Below are 23,799 nucleotides of genomic sequence, written 5' to 3'. Positions count from 1 at the left end.
TGCATGGACCTTTTTTACCTTCTCATATGTAACTTTAACCTTCCACCTTAAAATAATACAATTCTGTCTGGAAGTATTTGTACACATGTGATATGTGCACCAGAGATAGTAAAATATCTATCAGAATCTTATAAAAAGGTGAACACATAATTTTGTCATTATGTTTTAAATTATAAGAAACTAAATTAATGATATATAACTGACTTACCATAGGAGGTCCGCACCAAATGGGTAAGGCATGAGTAGGAAGTGAGGTCAAATTGTAATGATAAAAATATCTCTGTTATAAATTGACTTTGATCAAATAATCAATCAACATAAAACATTTTTGGACACTCATTCTAGAAAAGAGAAAATGTTACAATCATTATTATTATGGTTGTTAGAAAAGTTGTATTTAATGGTTTTTGAAATTATGTTACATTATAAAACAAGAATTGATTCATAATTTTATCAAAGTCAGTATGTATGATGAATATTAATCAAGTACTCCTGTAGCATGGTGTTATATACATATATGAGAATATGTTCTGATGAATGACTTGTTGTGTTTTTCTTCCTAGATTCATCAGGTATGTGGTAATGATTAGTCGGAGTGAATTTTCTCTCTCTCTTTCTCTCTCTCTCAGTCTTTCTTAATTAACTTCTAAATAAATCAGAATATCTTTATCTTTATTGTAGAGATATTAGTTCAAAACATTAATTAATAGCTGTAAATGATTAACATCTGATATTTTTGTACACAATATGGTCAAGTAATATCACAGTAATATCTGTACAATAGTATTAATAAAATCATAATGATCACATGGTTTCATGAAAATGTATTACCGGCACCCTGAATTCTTTCAAAAGATAGCAAACTTTACTTTGTATTTTCCTGAAAATATGAAAAATGGTCCTCCAGAAAAAAAAAAAATAATTGCCAATTAATACATGAAGGAGTTTCAAGCTAAAAATGCACTGGTAATAATAATACTTTTGAAACATGTCAAACAAATACATAGAAATTTGATGTTGAAAGAGAGATGCATGTATTGTAGCTTGTTTGAATGCTAGGAGAGTCGGTGCATGCGACAATATGAAACGGTTGCAAAAAGCATTATTTTAAATTGTATATTAAGAATATGAATATAGCAACATTTGGTATTTGTATGGTTAAACATTATTAAAAGAATATGTAATAATAACAAATAAAACATGGGTTGTTAAAGTATAAGATGGTCAAAAAGCAAGAGAAAATTTGTTTGAACTAATCTCTAAATGTGAAAACTCTAGATCTACTTGGTTTTCTTTGCTAGTAAATTCAGCAAGTCTGTAGCTTTACTATTTCTTGTTAATTATCAACTTGTTTCTGTAGGAAATGTTATAATTATATATCAGCTATTAATTGGACATATGAACTATATGTTCTTCCTTTATATATCTGTGTTTCTTCACATTAATTCAATTTTGATGAAGATAAACTTATTACTCTCCTTTGCTATGACCTGTTATCTGTAATTAACAACTGGTTTCTTGCAGCAGTCTTGCAATCTTTCATTAAAATGTCTATTCTTGAATGATAAAAAAATCTGTTGTTACTTATTTCACAACACTATTCTGTTGCTGTGATATACAAATATTTTCTCCACTCTCCTACCTTCACTGTAACTTCACTATAATGTTCTGTGAAGTCATATAACATGTTGCTATCTAATGTATACATTGTTTCTTTCCATGCAATTAGCTGGTTATTTTGGTAAGACATCAAAGCACCAATTAAAGCTTTATTTTACACTGTTTTTAGATCTGTGTGATATATTTTCTTCAAGCTATATTATCTTGTTTATAAGTCAATTAGTTATATAGCAAAGGTAACCCTAATTAGGTTTCTGAGAGTTAATTGGTTTTATCCAGAATGTAACAGAGTCATGAATGTTAATTAATTCAGTGTTACTTCTATGAAATTACACACAAAAAGGTGTAAATGTTTTTATTTGAAAAAAAATTACAGTCAAATAATAAATGTATTATTACTTTTACAGGTATATTTTACCTAAGCATTTTGTCATTTATGCTTACCTATATTCAATCAGAACTTAAAATCATATCTTTATGCACTCTAGCATTTGAATAAATTCAGAGACATTATTTGATAGATAAAACAATTAACTTGTATTGTAAAATAAAGTAGAGTAATTTGGGCATTGTTATTGAAGAGGGAGCTGTGTAAGTAATAATGTAAAACAAATGTATAATGTTATCTTGAAGAAAATATTTTGTACAGATCAGAGGTCTTTATATTGAAAATGGTTTACATACTTTTAATTTTTTCATCATTTATATCTATAGTCATGGTAACTGGTGTTTTTATTTTGCTTGCATGTGTTTAATGCTTAAGTAACAGATACAATTTAGGGTGTGGCTGAAAAAATATACTGATATATAATTTAAGAAATATAAGAAATTAATTATTTTCTAACAAGAAAGTATAATCTATTTAATTTACATACAGATACACTGATTTTGGGATCAGATTTGGTTAACTTACCTGCATGACTAATTGTTGTTATATTTGTTTTGTGTTGAGATTGTACTTAAGAATGTTTGTTATATATGAAAAAATATTTTTAAAACCATATTGCAAATCACCAAACACTATAAAACATGTTAGAGATACTTATGAAAAAAACTTTAAGTGGTATTTAATAAGTTTTATAGCTTTGATATCAGAGTAAGTTTGTTAGGGGAAGTTTTTAAATATCATTTCAAAAACTTATGTCTTCCTCCACCAGTAAAGCTGGAACGTCACCATATGACCTATCTTGTGTCGTTGTGACATAAAACCCAAACAAACAAGCGAACAAATTTGAAAACCTTGCATTTAGATAGATTGAAGATTATCTCACTTAACTTATTTGGCATTCTGTAATTTTGTTATTTAAGGGTAACTTGTATATCATAATTATTATGGTGTTTTTGTTTTTGTGTTTTTGAAGAATTTGGTGCAGTTTTTACTTTTTCTAAAAGGAGTACTTATCTCTTAAGTTGATAATCACAAGATAGATTCATCTTAATAATGATAATTACAGTGATAATACAAAAACTTTAAATGCTTTATTATTGTTTATGAAGCATTCTTTTTGTTATTGTTTCATTTCTTTTCAGCACTTTTATAATAATAGACTCTGAAATACATTTTGAGTTTTTTTATGTTTAGTAAATTACAAGTTTTTATTACATTTTGTATGTTTTGTGTAGATTTTACAGAATATAAATTTCATACAATGCTTTGAATTGCTTCAACATTGCAGCATTAAATATAATCATTACAAAAAGTACTGTGCTATCTATATTAGACATGACATACCATTTAGTAAATATATAAATAGAAAATAGTTAGGGAGATCTTGTTTATGTAATGTAAAGTTCAATAAAATTTTTGATAAAAGAAATGTAATTTAACATAATTCTTTTTATTAAATGGATTAATTTTTATGATAGTTGAATATGATAACATAATTCATTTGTTGTTAAGCTAAAATCATGATTGCAGTGTAATGTTCTCTCTGTAATGCATTTAAAGTTCTCGCATGAACTGTTTCTATTGTTTGATCATGCTTGAAAAGTTCTGAGATTGAATTACTTCCCTTTATGCATGGTTTATATAATGAGACTATCATTAAGTACAGGGCTAATTGATGATATGTAATAACTTTCAGAGTTCAAGTTTGATGGATTTGGTTTGGATGTCTGCAGAAGTATGGTGGCTATGCACGATGTATCCTTTAAAAGATGAGCCATTAAGTGGTTGTAGGTTGCTGACTTATGCCACACTACTGTTGGTTAAAGTCTTGTTAGGGATGTTGAATTATCAATAAGAAATAGCTATTTTGTGACATTTAAGACATTTTGTGTTTCTATCAAGGTGCACATGAGTGCCTCAAATTATATATTGAGGGGTCTTTGAGGGTGTGAGAGAGCCATTAGGAGCTAAAACTGTCTTTAAAAAGTACTAAAAATGGTTGTCTAGTTTGTCCTACATCCTCAGGAAAGCAAGCAAGCTCTTGAATATAGCAAATTGATTTTATATGAAATTGTTAATCAAATTATTTTATGTTTGGTCTCTGTGACTTGACTATCATTTGTGTTGTTAATTAGTTCTGGTAAAATTTTAACATTATAACATACCTGTGAATTATCTTGAAGACAACATGGATTATGTAATTGAATTACAAAATTATTCCAACTAAAAGCAATTATGTCTTTAACATAAATACAGGGTGATTTATCTGGAAAACTAGGATTTGATGAATTTAAACAGTTGTGGCAAGATCTGAGAAAATGGAAGGTATGATCATTTACCAGAATAGTCTACCTAGATTAAAATGATTTATTTACAAACATTCCTGTAAATTTTCATATGAATAAAATCAGTTTAAATTTTTATGTGACCTTGGGATAGGTTTTGTCATATCGAGTCTGCAACTTTCAACATTTGCTGTCAGGGTATTACGGTACCTATTTTAATAATCTTGTAAGTTACAGCTGAATGTATTTGAATGTTGACCTTATTCCTTATTACTGTTCATTTTGGAGGAAAAAGTTTTGATGTTTTTAGAATGTGTGTTTTTTTTTCTATTTCATGATATTTAAACCTCATATCAATTTTTTTTTGTTGTTTTTTTTTCTCATAATATTTTCATCTAAATACTTTAATATCAATATAGATATATATAGAAGCAAACTGTAAGTATTGCTCTGATGATGCGCAAAAAAACATATATTTTCTTGTTTCTTCGCCTAACACATTAATTACGTAAACAAGTTTTTTATCTTTATAATGAACATTTTGTTATTTAAACTTGCCTGGGAAGGGCCTTCATTAATGTTGGTAAAACTTGTGGCCCAACCCATTTGCTTCAAACTGTTAACAAACATGTTTCCTTATTCGTATTTATTGTATTCTGTTTTGTATTAATGTAATCTTTATGTTACATGTACATGTTTCAAGCAATAAAATATGATTAAATCAAAATGAACTGACATAAGGAATAAGGTCAACATTCAAATACATGTACATAGAGTGATTTATGGCATGTTGATAGGATATTGTTTCTAAAAAAAATGTTTCTTATTTACAGGCAGTATTTAAAGAGTTTGACAAAGACAACAGTGGACTTCTTAGTACTTATGAATTGAGAGGTGCTTTCAGATCCAGTGGTAAGTTATAACCATCATATATAATTTGACATGATAACACAACCTTGTCAAAGTTTGTCAATTTTTGTAAAAACTAATTGTCTTGTATAATTTTTAGATTTTGGTACAAAAAAACACCAAATTATTATGTTACTTCAAACACATAAAGAGATAATTGTTTTACGCAAGCCAGCTATCAATCTAGATTTTCAATGATCTGTTTTACCTGTTGTCTTGTATAGTATCAATGTAGTACATAGCCAATTCTGAAATTCAATTTTATTTAGTTCCGCCCATTCTGGTTTTGGGCAAACTTGTGGACAATACGCCACTTCTCATGGAATAACACTTTCCTGTTATTTTGGAGGGTTCATGATAACTGCTGTATGAACACATTGGGGATGTTTCTAAATACAAAATATTGTCATTTTCATGTCTTAAATGTTGAACTCGGTTTAATCTTGTGCTACGCGGTGGCGTGAATGGTAGCTTGCAAGAACCACTTTCTTCCATAAACATACTCAAACTGCTTGGTATGAATATATTTCAATTTTAAGTTTGCTTAATGTTTACGAAAGTAAAACTTGATAAAACCTCATGTGAATCAAGCTAAAACAGAGCAATATGGTAGGTTTGCAGTCAAAGTTGAGGAAGAATGACTTTCAAATTAAAATGAAATGAAAACATTTCTCTTATTGGTGATTCTTTGCTTTTTTCAGGTTTTAAACTTAGCAACAGGTCCCTCTCTGCAATTATTCTGAGGTTTAGCAACAAGAAAGGAGAGATTGAATTTGATGATTTTGTTTTGTGTGCAATTAGATTGAAGACCATGATAGGTAAGGTCCAGTCCAAAATTACTGTACTTACTTCAGGATACTTTAAGGGGAATATGTTGCCATGCAACTGTATTATTAAACATTCAATTATTAGTTTTTAAATAAGTTATTGAAATTAAATTTTTCTTGGTTTTATACTCAGTAATACATAACTTAGCATTTCTAGGAAATATAACATTATTTTTTTTTAAATTATTTAAGATTAATATATACCAATTATACTTCTGGAATATTTAAAGCTTTTATCTAAAGTTTAGTATACAATAATTTTCAAACAAATTTATTCTAATGAATCCCTTAATATGATTATTTTAAACCCAATTTATATTCATGACTTACTATATATATAGGTTTAAAGCTAATTTATTTTATATTATGTATGTTTATATTTTCAGCATCATTTAAAGCATATGACCAGCAAGGTCAAGGCGTGGCAGCTTATGACATTGATACAGTAAGTTACAGTCTTCTAATGTGCAACTAGTTAACATAGCTTACCAACTGTGAACTTAATATCTCTTTATCCCGATATATTCATCTTTGTGACATGGTGAATCATTCCACTTCATGGATGTTTCAGTTTATCTAGTTCATATATTACTGATACAGTACCAAAAAAAATATAAATTTTTCTCTGCTATTAATACATAAACCTAAAAAGAAAAAGTTGAATGTTCTCTATCGTTTTTGCTGGAAAGTTAAAAAGGTAAAATAAAAATTTCTTTATTGAAGATGTGGTATAAATGATAAGAGATATGGTTACAAGTATTGGAATTCTAGAATCTTGCAAACATATACACTATGAAATATGTCTGTTATGTTCCAATGTCTGTTCACAAAGCTTACACAGCACTATTCTCAAGTTTTTGAAATAATACTTTGATGTTTTTTTAATTTTATTTACAGTTTATACAGACAACTATGTACTCATAAACACCAGCAAGCTTGCAGTTGATGGCAGGAACATGAAGTTACCATGGTGACATAAACAGTAGAAGAACAGTTTTATACAGTAGAAAAATACATAGTGTAGGAATATATTAACCTTTGACATTATTGTCTGTTGTACTGGACTATGTTATAACAGATTATATGAGATTTATTACCTGTTGTAGATTTTATAAACCTTTGGGGTAGTTTAGTGTAATTTACCCTGATATACCCTTTGCTTAGTAGACAAATTCTCATTTAAGTTGAATATATTTGTATGCATTTTCTAGGTATTTTGCAATGTTTTTACCTTTTATTTTAACTATTTGAGGCATGCAAATCCATGATTATAATTCAGAAAATCAGAAATTAAAACAAAACATTGTCTTAAATATATCTTTTTAATTTGCTTTTTAAATATGTAATAAATGGAATTTAGAATTACTCTTTTTGCATATAATTAATATATTCAAACGAAAATCAAAATTTTAAGCAAAACAGGAATCATTTTACAAAAGTTTCCAAAGTCTTTAAGACATTTTATATTTTTTAAAAAAATCAACGCATCAAATTAAAAACATTTAGAAAAATCATACATGTACCTATACAGGGAAAGGCACAGTTATAATGAAAGAGCTTTAATTTAATTGCCAATAAGAAATTAACACACATTGACAAGTGTTTTCACACCTGCATAGATAAAAAAGGTGATCATTATCTGGCAATTGAACATGTCACCTGTTGAGATTATGTTTAAATCTACATAAAAGTACACATAAAGTTGACACTTTATAAAAATTCCTGTCCGGTTTTCAGAGAATTTTTTATGCATGTTTAGCAATAGAAGCCATAGAAAATCGTCCGGTTTTCGAAATTAAGAGGTTCCGGTATTCAGAGGATTTTTTTCAATGAACATATAAGGAGAAAATATGGGACTTTAAAAATGGTCCGGTTTTCAGAGGGTCTGGTTTTTGGAGATTTTACTGTATTCATCTTTGTGACATAGTGAATCATTCCACTTCATGGATGTTTCAGTTTGTCTAGTTCATATATTATTGATACAGTAAAACTTTTTTTTCTGCTATTAATATAGAACCTAAAGAGAAAAAATGAATTTTCTTTATTTTTTTGCTGGAAAGTTGAAAAGATAAAAATTATTTTACTGAGGATGAGATATAAATAATAAGAGATATTTTTTAAGTATTGGAATTCTAGAATCTTGCAAACATATACACTATGAAATATTTCTATTATGTTCCAATCTCTGTTCACAAAGCTTGCACAGGCACTATATATCCTGAAGTTTTTGAAATAATACTTTGATAAGCCGTCCGGTTAGCTCAGTTAGGTAGAGTGTTGGACTGTGAATCGGGCGAACCGGGTTCGATTCCCGAACTGCGCAGGTCACTTTCGTTGTGATTGATCATGAAATCCTTTCTACGGTCATTCGCACTGTACCTCTGCTCTGGCATGTACAGAAGTTTCAGTTCCTTGTGAAAGTGAAGGCAAGTAGTACTGGTAAACTGCTTGACAGCCTGCCCAGGAACAATGCGGTTGTTGAACTGTGCTACGGTGAATTCAATGAGGCTTACTGTCGTGATCCGGAGTGAAAACTACCAACACCACCACCACATAATACTTTGATGTTTTTTATTATCTATTTACAGTTTATTCAGACAACTATGTACTCATAAACACCAGCAAGCTTGCAGTTGATGGCAGGAACATGAAGTTACCAATGTTGACATAAACAGTAGAAGAACACTTTTATACAGTAGAAAAATACATAGTGTAGGAATATATTAACCTTTGACATTATTGTCTGTTGTACTGGACTATGTTATAACAGATTATATGAGATTTATTACCTGTTGTAGATTTTATAAACCTTTGGGGTAGTTTAGTGTAATTTACCCTGATATACCCTTTGCTTAGTAGACAAATTCTCATTTAAGTTGAATATATTTGTATGCATTTTCTAGGTATTTTGCAATGTTTTTACCTTTTATTTTAACTATTTGAGGCTATAAATGTTGTGATAAAGTATATTACTGAATATTTGTTAAAAAAAACAAGTTTTTTTGCTTGACAGGAAAATACTGTGTATAATCAACGGCAATCCTTTCTTTATATACAGATCTAAATAAAAACATTTATGTCTACTTATACAGTCATAAAATTTTATTCATATTCTGTCTTTACTGAAGTCAACGTTTTTCATATTTTTACAAATTTTTCAGATTTTTTATGAGCATATAAACAAGGTTTAGCATTTGCTATTAACAAGTACAGGGTACATTTATTAGTTAATACAGTGTCTGACATACTGTTCTAGGAGATTAAGAGTTTTGCTATCAGTTACAAACTATGATACTACTAGAAATTATATTAGTTGGTAACTTGTAAAATACTAGAAAAAAATCTATATGAATGACATTTTTGTCTGTCATTATTTACTGTTGAGTAAGTAAAAATTGTAGGAATGTAGAAGCTATGATAAAACATAATTTCTTACTATTTATATATTCTACCTCATGATGCAAAAGGTACCTTGCCAGCGTCATTAATGCAATTATCAATATTTGCATTTCTTTTTAAAATTTTGAGATTGTTTTATTTTGGATAGATAAAAGCTATGCATGCATCTTGTCTTGAATATTCCTCCCTTTTTGAAATCATTTTAATGAAAGTCAAGTGAAATATTTTTTTTACTTTGCTTGGTAAATTTTGTGGTGATGGGGCAATATGGGATATTTTATTTATCTATGATTTATAATTGGCTAACGATTGGTGTTAATTCTTAAAGGAAGCACTTGTTATTATGAAATGTTGTAATTATGTCTTCCGTACAATTGTTAAAAGCATTTCGTTTCTTTGACCAAAGTGCCTGTGTCATGTCCTGTGATAAGGTCCACTTGTTACCTGTGCATAAACACACCTGTGGACAAGCGTTTTTATAATTTAGGCACTTATTATTTGTTTTGTTTTTGTCTCTTTTTTTAAATGACTTAAAAAGAGTAGGTTGAAATTTAAATGGAAATATTTTATTTATTAGGTTCTACATAGAATTAAGCTATGAATTCACATACAAAACTTGTTTGTAGCATTGTTACAATGTAGGTTGTTAATTTTATTATTCTTTATAAGTCATTTCATTATGAATTAATTACCCTTTTCTACCTACATGAGTGAAAAACATTTATTTTGCTTATGTTCTGACTGTGCTAATTTTGAGAGACTTATATTTTCTTACTTTCTTATTCTTTATCACTTATTGAGATTGTTTACAGTTTATAAATTGTTGCTTTTACATTATGTGTCTTTGTTGAATGTCAGTTTATAGTTCATATTGAATGTTTCGAAAGCAGTCTTTTACAATGAATTTTATTTTTACATTCAACTTGTCATGGCACCTTTATGCTATTTTATATAAGCTTGATCAAAAACATTGGTAAAATCTCTCTAGCAATATCAGCACAATCTGAAAATATGTTATGGTTTTACATTCTTTAAAGATGATTGGCATTTCAGTGGAAATGTATAAACTTTTGTTGTTGATTTTTTTTATCAAACACGTCAGTTGTTATTGAAATATTGCAAGTTTTTGAATCTCTTGTCACCTTAAATTGTTGCTAGGGAAAGTATTGCCAATGTATCTGGATACTATAGCAATAATGTAAGATATATAGTCTTGAGTTAATAAATTATTTACACCAATCCTTGTTTTCGTTTCTGTGGTGTCCCATTTTCAGTAATAAAGTGGAAACTTTGAACAAATGTTACTCCGGCAAGCGGATTTTAAGACTTGTAAGTAGTCTTGCAAATCAGTTTAACAGAAGTTTTGTTTTATGACATGTGAATTATGTTGAATCTGCAAGTTATTGATTACTGGCAGGTTATTACCATTTGACTGGATAGCTGTTTAATATGCAATCAATGAAGTACAGATAGAATGAAATTTTAGACTTACCATTGTCAAGTTGTCAGACTCACATAGTTCTGTAATTGTTCAATTTTACAGAAAAGCTGCATAACGGAATATTGTATACAAGTAAATTGAATTACCCCGCCTTATTCAAGACAAAGTGGTAGATATGAATCCTTTGCATGTTTTTTATGCATATTTGCTTGTAACAGCACCATTGACAGTTGCTATTGATTTGAAATTGTATAAAAAGGGTTTCCATATACCATCATTTAATAAGAGACTTGCTCTGCAGTTTTCTTGAACTTGAAATTGGGAAAATTTAATAAACTTTTGATATATGTAGATGATTAAAAAATCGGCATCTTAAAATGTCAAAATAACTAATAGCTAAATATCGTTAAAAAGGGAACCTCATTTGCCACGTACACACAAGAGCAATTACTAGCCACAAATTTTAGTGATTTTATAGCATTGATTAACATTTAAATATAATATTTCTACAAAAATAAAAAAAGCCCTAATGATTTCGTATGTTACCAAAAACTGAATTTAAGTTTATACTGATAAGCCTTACTAGGGGACAAAATCAAAATGAAAGTAGACACAAAAGGATTCCACTTATAAACATGTTTCAACATCTTAAAACACGTTTTTGTTTTAGGGAAATCAGTTTAACTGTCTTTAAAGTGATTCGAGGTTAGCGGTGGCCTAGTAATAAATGTGCCTGCCTTTTGACCCAGGGAACGTGGGATCGAGCCCTACTGGTAGGACGACCACGTAACCCCATATGACACCATTACTGATGAGTTCCAGGAAACAGACTCGGAATGAGCTCAAATTAGCTTCAATATTTTATCATAATCGATCTTAAAAAACCGTTAAACATAACGATTTCTTGAAAACTTGACCACCATTTGTACATATACAAAAGTGATAATAAACTATGGAAATGTGTAATATGTATATAATTGCAAGTAATTTAAATTTAAAACATTAATATTAAAACAAGTAAAACTTGGATTACTTTTTGGATGCTCTCCCTATTGAGTTTAGCAGACTCGTGATGTGTCTAGCAAGGGAAATAACAAAAATGCGCTTACTTTTATATTTTGTATATTTGTCTCCAGCTATAATAATGGTTCTTGTAACCATGGAACTTTCTTTACAATACAAACAAATGAACTACGATAATCAACAAACTAAAGTTAATGCCATACTAGTTTGAGGATGAAAATAGCAGAAATGAAAACCAGAATAGTTATTTTTAAAATTAAATAGCAGTATTAAGATATGTAAAGTCTCACTGACATTTTCCAGAATATAGTATATCCTAGTTAGCTATATAATATTTTCAACTAGGCCCATAAATGGAGGGAAACATTTCATTCCACACCTATAATGAAAATCCTATTGAGTTTCAGTTTGTTACATTAAAGCTACAAATGTTTAAAACACTGACTGCTTAAAAGATTTATCTTATTTACATTGATTTCCTTTTAAGCAGCAATCTGTTTCCCATTTGGAAGATAAATCCAGCAACGCTCGACAGAACATTTTAAACGATTCAACCTCAGTCAAATTTGATTTCCATGTCTACAGACTCCCATGGGAGCACGTGCTAAATCGGTTCCTCTCCTAAATAGAATATTAACCTTTGTACTGATTCAATCTCTAACTTGAATTCTCTAGGAGAGAGTCATTTACCATTTACAATTCATTGCTTTGAGCTTAAAGCAAGTAAACAAATTATTTTGTAATTGTTTACGACATGAATGTGTTTGTTGGTATAAATTTACGCTTTCATACCCGAATGAAAGTTCGTGTAACTAAATCGTAGATATGAATAGATTTGTTTAATGTTTAAGTTGTAACTTAGATAATGTTTGAGGTAGAATATAAGTAATAAATCAGATGCTGTCTAAGTAAGATGTTTTAGAGATTGATATTTTATGTACAACCAATGTTTGAAACATAAAGGAAGTTGTTTAAAGCCAAATGTCCAGAAAAACAGCTTGATATTAATTGCATTAAGTGTGAAGTAAGACTAGTTTCCCGGAATATGACTTATAATTCAAATTTTGTATTTTAACATTGAACTACAGATGATAAGGTGACAACCAGTTTATTTATAACAGACAAAAGTTCTCAGTAAAAGCTGAAATATCGTCAACATACTGTGCAAGACTTTAATTAAATGAGTCATTTCTAATTGCCTTGAACGAAAATTATGTTTTATGTATATCTATTATTTATAAATGTGGATCTTAAACTGACTCGTAGATTTAATTGATGCCATATCACACAAGTAAAACAGTCGTAATAATTCCATAACCCAAACTGATTTTCAGGAAACACATTTCATGGTGAACAAATTTCTTCTCTGAAGATTCTTTTATGTTTATGTGGAAGAAACGGGACAGAGTACAACACTTTTTAACGATTGGAAGTATTATTAACATGAAATGTTAAAGAAAAACAAATAACTAACAATGAATCAGTAAGGTTTACACCAGTGTTTATTGCATCGAGTGACACGCAGGTCTGTTATGCTAAAACAAACTTCCATTAATTGACAAATTTACGACCAAAAAACAAAGATTGTAAGCTATGTTGTGAAGATAACAAATATGAGAATCATTAATTTCACTCTTACGAACAATGACCCCATACTATATCCCCTTGGGGAGGTTAGATTACAGCTAAAATTGTTTTGTCTTCGTTTGTGACGCCAAGTTGTCAATGTGAGACTGTTGGTTATGATATTAGATTTATTCTTACCATTGGTGTCACGCCAAAAGGCTTTGGTAACAATCATATATTTTCTAATTGTTTTCTTGAAACTGAGAAGGCACGTAAGGTAGCAGTGTATGTAAAATACAAAGTATGACACATTTAGTTTTGTTGCGGTTAATAGAAACATTGATATGAATAAATACGGTATTTTAACATTAACAATTATGATTGGTAATTTAAATATTTGTCATTGTGTAGCCTTTTATATTCAGAGTATTTAATGTATCAAACTTTTATAAAATAAAACTGTTCATAGCCTATAAAGATAAATGTAACAATTGTTTTCTTTGAAATAACACAATGTATTTTGACACAACTTTAAATTAGTAAACAATACCGTTAAATGACAATATCTGGGAATAATGTATATAAAGCTGTAAAAGTTATGTAAAGTAGCTGCACCTTTCATACATCAATAAATGTAGTAATAATTGAGTGTTTGAAGTAAAAGACATTTTGTATTTTCATCTTTGAAAAACACAACATTGATAAATAATACTAAAGATAAAAATACACATTCTCCATTGTAGAAATGATCATAAAAATAAATATAGTCTGGCCACGCCTTTGTCTATAAAGCGTTAAACAGATTATCACAAAGAGCTTCTAGAGCGTCTAAAAGTCTAACTTCTCCATGGCAATTGGTATCATATATACCAAGTTAAGTGTTTTTGTTGTGCGTGCGACGCCTGGCATTCACTATGGACGTAAGCAGTTGTGATATGATTCTGAGGACAGTATCTTTTCATTTTTTCCACTAGTTTTCTCATCATTAAAAGCTTAAGATGGATCATAGTGTTAGAACAATACATCTTGTAAATACCTTCTATTTTATGGTAATCTATAACCATTAATGTACGTTCCATGGAACTATGCCTTTAATACGAAACTTTTGAATTACAACAAATGTGTCACAAAAATACATAGTCACTGAAGTTTAACATGACAAATAAAAAGTTAAGAATCGATTTGTTGGAACCGATTCATGAGAGGCGTTGTCTAGTTCAAAAGTTTTTGCACTATCAAGCATCATTTACTTAAGTAGTCATTCCATTCTCATAACTAACGGAGGACACTTCTCATTTTGGCAGACACTTACATCAGCATACACCAAAGAAATTACAAAAACTTGAATCACACTGTATTGCACCGTATTAAATTAAGGACAATTTTATCACACGGAATAGGAAAGTATTTAAATATATATTGAAATTAACAATAAAAAATATCGGGAATAATAATCGCTGATGTTGTCAGAACTTGTTGTCCAACCCCGTGCCGTTTCTTATAGTTTTTGCTATGTGTAAAATTAGAATATTCAAAGATCAATTAAATAGACTTCTTGAACATCAATATTATGTGAAAATTGTGCTTTGACACCTTGTCACTTAAAATTAACCTTTTAAAAGAATAAAAATAAATTTCGGCTGGCATTAACATAATTATACAAATGTTTACTTATACATTGTATATTCCTGTAAGAAGTAAACAAATCAATCGGATACACTATACATTGACACAAACTATTAAAGATACCAAAATTGAAAATGATATATTGTTTTTGTCTTTCCCGGTGTGAACAATGTCGATGTGGCGTCAAATTATTTGACAGGATTATTGCCTTCTTGACGAACAGACTGAGGCGCTGGAATAATATCGATGTTATCATTGGACTGTACATTCTGAGAAAGTTTATGATAAAAATAAGGAACAACAACTTAATATCTCCCTACACATTTGATAAATTCTATATCATAGTGACTTCATCATTCTGACTTTTAACCTTGATACCATATTAGTAACATATGCATGTGTAACTATGTAATGATTATTATTGAAAATCACCAGAAATAATCACATGAATATTCCTGAAACAGGCATTTATTTATTTTTTTTTTTCATTCTTTAAATTATCACTTAAATAACATATCTGAAGTTATATTGTTTCTGCGATCGAAGGGGCAATGGTTAAACACTTAACTTTGTAGTGACTCGAATGAGAGATGACTACAATGTGATCTAACCAATGCCAGCAGGTCTATCTTTCATATATTACGTTGTATATGTAGAATATTTCAGAAAAAATAAAAGCAAATTAATGTGCATTCCGATCCATTTTCTAGTACGTAGAAATTTTGTAACGTTTATTTCTTACTTTTAAACAGAATTGAGTTATCAATTTAGATAATTTAAATAAATTCTAGTGTCTCCATATTCAGTACTAAAGGCAGCATTAAAACAGTGTGCAGTTATCTTATTATGAAGGCAGATCAACAAATAGATAAATAATGATATTTGACAACTTAAGTAAAATGTCTGAAGCGTTTAGTTTAAACAAGCGTTAAACTTGTTTCTGGAAATATTTCGCACTTTCGCAATTTTATTAGTTCTCTTATTTTGAATTTTTATTATCGGCAAAATATACGTATATCTTAAATATTTGGCACTTAAATCATAATGTTAAATGTTTCAATGAAATTATCTCTCTTAGTAGTATTGGTGAGTTGCTTTTCATAAGACTTAAATAGGTACACAAGTTAAAAAAAATGAAAGTAGAAGATGATGACAATAAGAAAGCTATTGTAAGATCATGACAAAGTCAATATCAACATGAATATACTAAAACATAGTAAAGAATTAAATTGCTAACAAAGAATATAAAAACACACACATATAAACAAGAAACGCATGACACGTCAAATTATCCTGACAAATCATACAATAGAAATCAGATTCAAGTGTTTAGGCGAAAAATAATAGAATGCATATGGCACCTTAGTCTGAATAAAGAGTTATTTTGCTCACTAACCTGCATGAAACAAATCATTACATTGTATATTGTAATGATAATTGAAAGGGTTTGTAAAAGTCCCTAAAAAGTTTAAATTATAGTAAATGTTAATGAATAAAATCAAACAAAGCTTCTTTTGTACGACATAAATGCATATCATTTTCATGCGTGACCTTTGGTCATTTAAAAAAGCTTTCAAAAGAGACCTTTTAACATATTTTACATTGAAATTATAATCGTGGCATCTCTTTGATGCAAATTATTCGGCATTCTATATAAGTTAACGTAGGAAATAAAAGTTAATGTGAAATGAATGACATAAAACTATTGCAGAACAAAAAATAATTAATAATATTTTACATACATTTTTATTATTTTACAACACATGTAACAGTATTACGCAACATATTTTATACATAGATAATATACATATATAACATAAAACAACACTTACGTTCATGGAAGTTAATTTAAAACTTAGCTTTCAAATAGTAAGTTAAAACGAAGATAATTTTTGATGTTATTTTTTTTCAATTAAAATCATAACCTAAGATGCTATATCTTACTTTATTTGTTTTTACTGATTTTATATTTTTCACATTCATAGGATTTCATTAGAATGTATACTGTGCATTTCTTTCTAAATACATGTATACATGTATTCAGATTTTAGACGTAATAAAACTATTCTATTTCACCGTTAAGAGAAGAGTTATTCAGAAAAAATCAAAATGCTGAAAAAACCTCAAACTTTGGCGCTAACTTAATTAAATAAAGGCTTTTGCATTATTTATGATTAGTATAAACAAATGACAAAAGGATTAAGTATTTCATACACATAAATCGAGGTTATATAGATAAATTCTAGACCGTGACAGATCAATTTCATACATAAGGAAGTGATTTAAAATCACTCAGACATGCAAATAAAGCTTAAAGATCTCTGTGGCAGAAATCAGTCTTTACATATTGATTCCTTCAATCCATGAAACAAATGCATCAAATCATTTCTGTTAAAAGGACAGTTAAAAATATGGTTGTGTAACTAAAAGCCTGCTGGCGGCAACTAAATCTACCAATGCGACAAGTACAGAATACATTCGCGGCATTTGATCATGATAAGTCCTTGTTTTGAAATTTTCTCTCACATTGATAACTGTTATTTTTCAGTTTGAAAGATGGACATGTCCAATTATTTCATAAAGTATGGTAAGAGTTAACAATCTATGTTTGTACATAAACCGAACGTCTTTAATAGCTTTGACTTTGGACAATAAAATGTGTAGAAGAATGTAATAATAGTATGGTAGTCGTGATTCAAATTAAAGAGAGGTTAAAGTAAAGCATTTCATACATACATGTATTGCATTATATACTTGCAAATGTCAAGCTAGATCAAATTATCAATCAAGTTGTCAAGCATTTTATCATTTAAACACGTTGATTGCTCCAAAGTAGTATGGGGACTGTATGTACGATGGTTGCCACACACAGTCTAAACAATTACTAGCTGTAAATCAAAATTTAACACCTGGGGCACAAGTGTATCTCGGTCAATTTGAAGTAAACTAAGAAACATTATTTCAAGAAAAAAATATATAGACACTTAATTGAAAAGCATAAATACAGACATGAAGTATGTGCATGAGGCGCACGTTATAAAGCTAACACATTAGATTAAATATAGGTGAAATGGTCAATGACGGTAAAACATCTGCCTGATGTGTGTCATAAGAAATTTTACAAGGTAACAAAAATCAAGAATAGGATGCACATATCCAAGCGATTATGAACAGCGAAGAAATTTAAAAAATAAAAACAGACATCAAACAGTTTGCACTGTCGGAAATATTAGACTGTAAAATGACTGTGCTGAGAAATTCAGAAGACATGTATGTCTCGTGGTTTGACATAAAAATGATACCTTGAAAATCAGAAACATTGATTTGGCAACCTTGTGTTTCCAGGTAGTCTTTTAATTTAATTGTTCTGTAAGCAAATTAAATGATATCTTGCTGTTTTGTATTGGCATGTACACTCAGCAATGGCGTAATAAATGTCAGTAAAATCTTAAAGAAGCCCTCTTAATTCGCAACCTTCGCACATAATATTATTTGTTCACAAAAATATCAGGTGTCAATGTCTGTGGTCTTGCAAATCATTTTTCTAAAAGCTTTTCTAAAATTACTATTCCCATAAGCATATAAGAAAGGATTTACAGCTGAATTTGCGTGACTCAGAAGAATCGTTACTAGCAAAAGTTCTAGGGGATATGAGCAACTGACGCACATTACAGTAATAGAATTAATAACATTTATTGGAATCCACATTGAAGCGAATAGAAACACAATGATAGCAAGTGATTTTGCAGCTTTAATCTCTCTTCTTAGTGTTGAATTAGGTACCGACGATTCTTGTTGCGTCGTAGATGCGATTTCTAACGCGGCTATCTGGATCATTTGCTTGCGCACGATTAAATATATTCGAAAGTAAATCGCACAAATGAAAACTAAAGAAACCAAAATGCACCCAAAGAAAATAAAATACACCGTGAATTTCATATCTATAACAGTTACAAATCCGCATATCCAGTTTTCGTTGTACAATTCTTTTAGGTTCCATCCATACATGGGTATAAATCCAACAAATAGTCCTACACACCACAGCCCAATATTTGCAGTTAGGGAACGTTTAACATTAAGATGTTTAGTATACGCAAACGGGTGAATGATTGCAATATATCTCTCCAAAGCAACAGCTAAAAGATTAAAAATTGAAATAGTGCAGAAGGCAATTATGAAGCAATTTGTGAAAACGCATCCAAGGAAATTATGAGGTAGCCCAAGGTAGCTAAGAACTGCTATCGGAGTAACTGCAACACCAACGACGAAATCTGCTAATGCTAGACTGGCAACGAAACAATTTGTAACAGTCTTCAGGCTCCGGTTTCTTATTATCAGTAAAAGAACTATTCCGTTTCCCGCACATGACATAAGCCCTATTACAGCCTCTAAACTGATATATACTGCACTAGATGTGTCCATTTTTTGTTTGTAAATATAAAATATATAAAAGAAATTAAATCTTAAGATTTTGAAATTTTATGAATAAACAGAACACAATTTCGTTTTGTAATACACTCTTAGTTTGTTATGAACTGTAAATCTTATCATGAAATAGTCAATTGTAAAGCAAGCGATTGCTTTCACGTTTCTGATAATAAAATCACACCTTATCAACAGTTGGTATATATAGAGATTGACTCCGTTTCATTTGTTAATAAAATTATTTTTCTATCATAATCTATATAGTAAATTCTCCAGAAATCGCTTTAATCTAAAATACATTTTAATTAATCATTTTAACATAAACATAGTAATACACATATAATCATATTGATGCTTATGGAAGGCTTTGATGCTTTTCATTTTAAAATGTTGCTGGGAGAGCAACTTTATCTTTAAATATGTCTTTGATGTATCACCAATATTATCCCACATGTTTATAAGTGAATGTATTACATTGTTGTTTTGTAATAACAAGATGGCCACATTCGTTACAGAATAACAACTTAGTAGGGAAATTCAAAGAAGGAAACAAAAAATGAATATTCATATATTTGGCCAATTTTCAATGCCTATATCCAGAACTTCTTGAATTTTAAATACAGAAAGAAGATTAAAACAAATTTATACTTCTCGGTATATCACGATCGCATGAAAAGAAGTCTATTATTTTCTGTGTATGTACAAGAACAGAGCATATTGACGAACATTTTTGATTGCTATTTAGGTAAACTCTTTCAAAACTCTTTATTAACAAAATATATAATTAACGACAGAATTGTTATTACATGTGTGATGATCAAAATTTTACTCCAGTCTTTTAATATACATGTAATTTAAAATGACTTTGTAGTGTCAATGAACGTTTTTAATAAACAATTGTAATTCCACTGCAGTCCAGAAAGAAATTAATGTTCGGCAGATTGCATGTATATGCAATAAACTTTTTGTGAAGGTACACTAGAAACATGTGTTTGGATATTAAATAAGCATTATTAGGGAAATAAGTTATTTCATTAACTCTAATAACGTGTAGTTCCTATTGTATTAGATACCATTAATGTTAGAATGAATAAAGGATATTACAATCAGATATAAGGACAGGTTATTGAAAACTTCCACTTTAATCACATCCTGTCATCAAGAGTAAAAATGTTTTATCTCTTTGTCCTATTCACCAGCATTGGTGATGTTGATCAAATAGTTTGTAATCTCTTAATATTCAGTTTGTTCATGTGCCACAAATTAAAAGACGTAAAAGAGCTTTGCCTAATGAGGTGAAATATATCATTAGAATATGATGCCTTTGATTTTGTGAAATTATTTAAATTTCTGTAATATTAATATATATCTTGATATAGTAATAACGATATTGCGATAAAGGTTGCGTTTTTATTTTTTATGGTAAAATCAACCTTGAAAATAAAATGTTTAACGAAAGTAGGCGTGACCTTATACACATATAGCAACAATATATCCCCACAATTCTTACGAGTCCAAATGTTGACATTAACTGGCATAGATGTGCGGTATAAATAGAAGAAAAAATACGGCAACACAAGTACTTGAAATACCCAACCAAGGACACTTAACTTACAATAACACTGATACATATGGATAATATTTTCAAAACTGCCTACACATTTTTACTAATCTGTATATATTTGGAGACCTGTTTTGAATATTATATGCTCGCATAATATTTTCCATTTTGTACTATCCTCGAAAATAATACTAAAATAATTATGTAACATTTTAGTGTTCACAATCTAGTCTCAACTTAATATTTCTTTATGATATAAAGAAAAAAATGTAATTTATATATTAAGGTATGTTATGTACTATCTGAATTAAATTTTTTTCTTTTTCATTGCTAAAAGCTAAAGATGTAATCTGGACCTCAGGTAATAAACTTACTAAAATGAACACATGTCATCAATATCAAAAATAAACAATAAAACAATAACAGTCCTTTGGAACATGTATCTTTATTTAACAAAAAAATAGCGGTACATATATTTTGTTTAATCTTGACACCTTTTCAAACATTCTAAATGCAAAATTAACAACCCTTTGAAAATTGGCATATTCAAAGTTTCATTTATGAAAAAGTAACAATGCCAGAGTGATTACTATCCATTAAAACTCATCTCCAATTTTCATTTTTGTCTTTTTTAAATGAGATTCTTAACGCATAAAAGCTATAATCATCAATAAACGGCACATTAAGAACAACATCTCCTGAGGGTCAATTCAGGATTGCGAGCTTTCACGTTATACGTGAAATATTAATTTGAAATATGTTGCAAAACAATAATAAAGAATACATATTTTTATACCTCCAAACTCGTAGGTATTTCTTATTAAAATGGAAAATGACATTAAAAAAGAAGTTCAGAAATTAGTATTTAAAATTATATATTGTTCAGTATCAGTCTATATCATGCAAATTGTGAAAACAAAGATAACTGGCTTTATTGTACGTACTTACAAACGGCTTTGTTGGCTGGAGCGAATAGTACTTTCATCGCTAAAATGTACATTGTGATATCTGAAGGTTTTTGAGATTATTCTCATCACACAAAAACAAATTTCTACACTGAATTCAATTTGTACACTACATTTATAACGTTAACTTGATAATATCAAGCAAGCACAAAAAACAACTGTCTAATTTCCCCCGGGGGTACCTAGTTTACTAAAATGGCCATTAAAGTTACTGAAGTAAGCATGTAACATGCAAAGATAAAAAAGTATTGTTCATTTAAGAAATAATATCGGTCGTTTCGTTCAAAAATCTGGAAAGAAAGTGATCCCTCGGAAAAGCATTGATAATGGCCATTTTCTTATTTCCTTGTGTCGCACAGCAAAAATACTTAAGCGTTATAGCTAAAAACAATTATTTGAGCAGTAAGTTAATTGTTTAAAAGGAGCACATTATAGTGAATAGTTTGGTGTCTTTATTTTATGTTTTTAATTAGTAAGTTAGTTAGTTAGTAAGTTAGTTAGATAGTTAGTTAGTTAGTTAGTTAGTTAGTTAGTTAGTTAGTTAGTTAGTTAGTTAGTTAGTTGGTTAGTTAATATCTACAAACTAAATAGACTGCAAATAGAAGTTAATTTACTACAATGTACCATATGAATCAAGAATTGGCAAAAACAAATGCTCTTTTTTCTGGTCAGTTGCTTTCATTTTGCAAATATATGATTTCTTAGATTTTCCTATAAATGTTGTATTGACCAATAATCATTGGATTACTTCAGAGATGCCACTTAATTCCAAATACCTATGTGCTAAAAATATATACAAAAAGGTTAAAACAGCATTAACGTGAAGGCGCCTTATACAAAGAATAGACTTTTAAGGTGTATAAAGCAAAAATTATTGTTTGAATTTAAAAGGAAATATACAACCAAAATGCTTGTATGAAATAAATATGGTGATTTATTGCCTAAAATATGAATGGCGCATTCACAAAATCATTGCTAAACGGAAAAAAACCTACTTAAAAAGCAAAATATTTTGTTCCAGTTTCGCGTAATAATCACACGGGCGTAATATTACCATGCGTGTGATAATTACGCGACACCGGAACATTTTATTCTGTTTACGTACTTTATTCATGTGTATTAAATAACAGATATAATCTATGTTACACCTTTTTCGGGAATCAACCATGTAATAATGGAATCAATATAATTTTACTGTTGATAAATATTTTATCAAAGTATTTCATAAAATATTGATTTATACCCTTTAATTAATTTGTTATGCATTTCGTTATGTATATCTAAATATTTAATAAAAAAGAAAGTGCAGCTGAAGGGGAAAAAAGCTACATTATCTGATATTCCTTATTGCAAAATAACACAAAACTCATGGTTTATGATAGTGAGATAGTATGATGTTAAGCAAGTGGACATTTTATTTTGATATATAATATAGAACATGTATATACAGAAATTGGAATTTTATATAAGTATAATAGTCAAGCAACGATTTCAGTGTGATGACAGGTCAATCTTTTAAAAGCTTTTTTGAAGTTACTATTTCCATAAGCATACAAGAATGGGTTTACCACTGAGTTAGCATGACTCAATGTAATTGCTACCAGTAAAAGGTCTAACGATTGTGTGCACGTTTCGCATAGCACAGTAATAGTGTTGAGAATATTAATCGGAATCCACATTAAAGCAAACAATAAAATGACTATAGCCAATGATTTTGCCGCCTTAATTTCTTTCGTGAAGATAGATTTTGCTGCCGAAGATCCT

At 29.2% G+C, this 23,799-nt stretch overlaps 2 protein-coding genes across 11 annotated transcripts in view; one reads left to right on the top strand and one right to left on the bottom strand.

Annotated features, from left to right (window-relative positions):
* Window positions 1-10,667, top strand: part of LOC132732466 (calpain-B-like) — a 47,905-nt gene extending 37,238 nt beyond the window's left edge. For 9 of the 10 annotated variants that reach the window (XM_060718959.1, XM_060718935.1, XM_060718951.1 and 6 more), the window contains 6 exons: window positions 3,705-3,763; window positions 4,265-4,333; window positions 5,127-5,205; window positions 5,904-6,020; window positions 6,416-6,474; window positions 6,927-7,279. In XM_060718959.1, the coding sequence (XP_060574942.1) occupies window positions 3,705-3,763; window positions 4,265-4,333; window positions 5,127-5,205; window positions 5,904-6,020; window positions 6,416-6,474; window positions 6,927-6,953 (410 nt within the window). In that variant the 3' untranslated portion in view covers window positions 6,954-7,279. Of the gene's footprint in view, window positions 1-3,704; window positions 3,764-4,264; window positions 4,334-5,126; window positions 5,206-5,903; window positions 6,021-6,415; window positions 6,475-6,926; window positions 7,280-8,617 lie in introns of those variants that run through there. The other variant, XM_060718896.1, reaches the window with a different exon arrangement.
* A 7,924-nt stretch (window positions 10,668-18,591) lies between these two features.
* LOC132732531 (adenosine receptor A2a-like) lies at window positions 18,592-19,657 on the bottom strand. Its single transcript, XM_060718999.1, has one exon. The coding sequence runs from the start codon at window positions 19,504-19,506 to the stop codon at window positions 18,592-18,594; it is 915 nt and encodes a 304-aa protein (XP_060574982.1). The 5' UTR covers window positions 19,507-19,657.
* Window positions 19,658-23,799: the final 4,142 nt, after the last annotated feature.

Source organism: Ruditapes philippinarum, unplaced genomic scaffold (genome assembly GCF_026571515.1).
Source record: "Ruditapes philippinarum isolate M1 unplaced genomic scaffold, ASM2657151v2 ctg424_1_1_1_1, whole genome shotgun sequence".
Lineage (NCBI taxonomy): Eukaryota > Metazoa > Mollusca > Bivalvia > Venerida > Veneridae > Ruditapes > Ruditapes philippinarum.
The sequence above is the reverse complement of the archived record's forward strand: the minus strand, read 5'-3'. Positions and strand labels throughout refer to the sequence as shown.

Excerpts from the sequence above, each read along its gene's own strand:
- LOC132732531 (XM_060718999.1), bottom strand. The coding sequence starts at position 19,506 with ATGGACACATCTAGTGCAGTATATATCAGTTTAGAGGCTGTAATAGGG.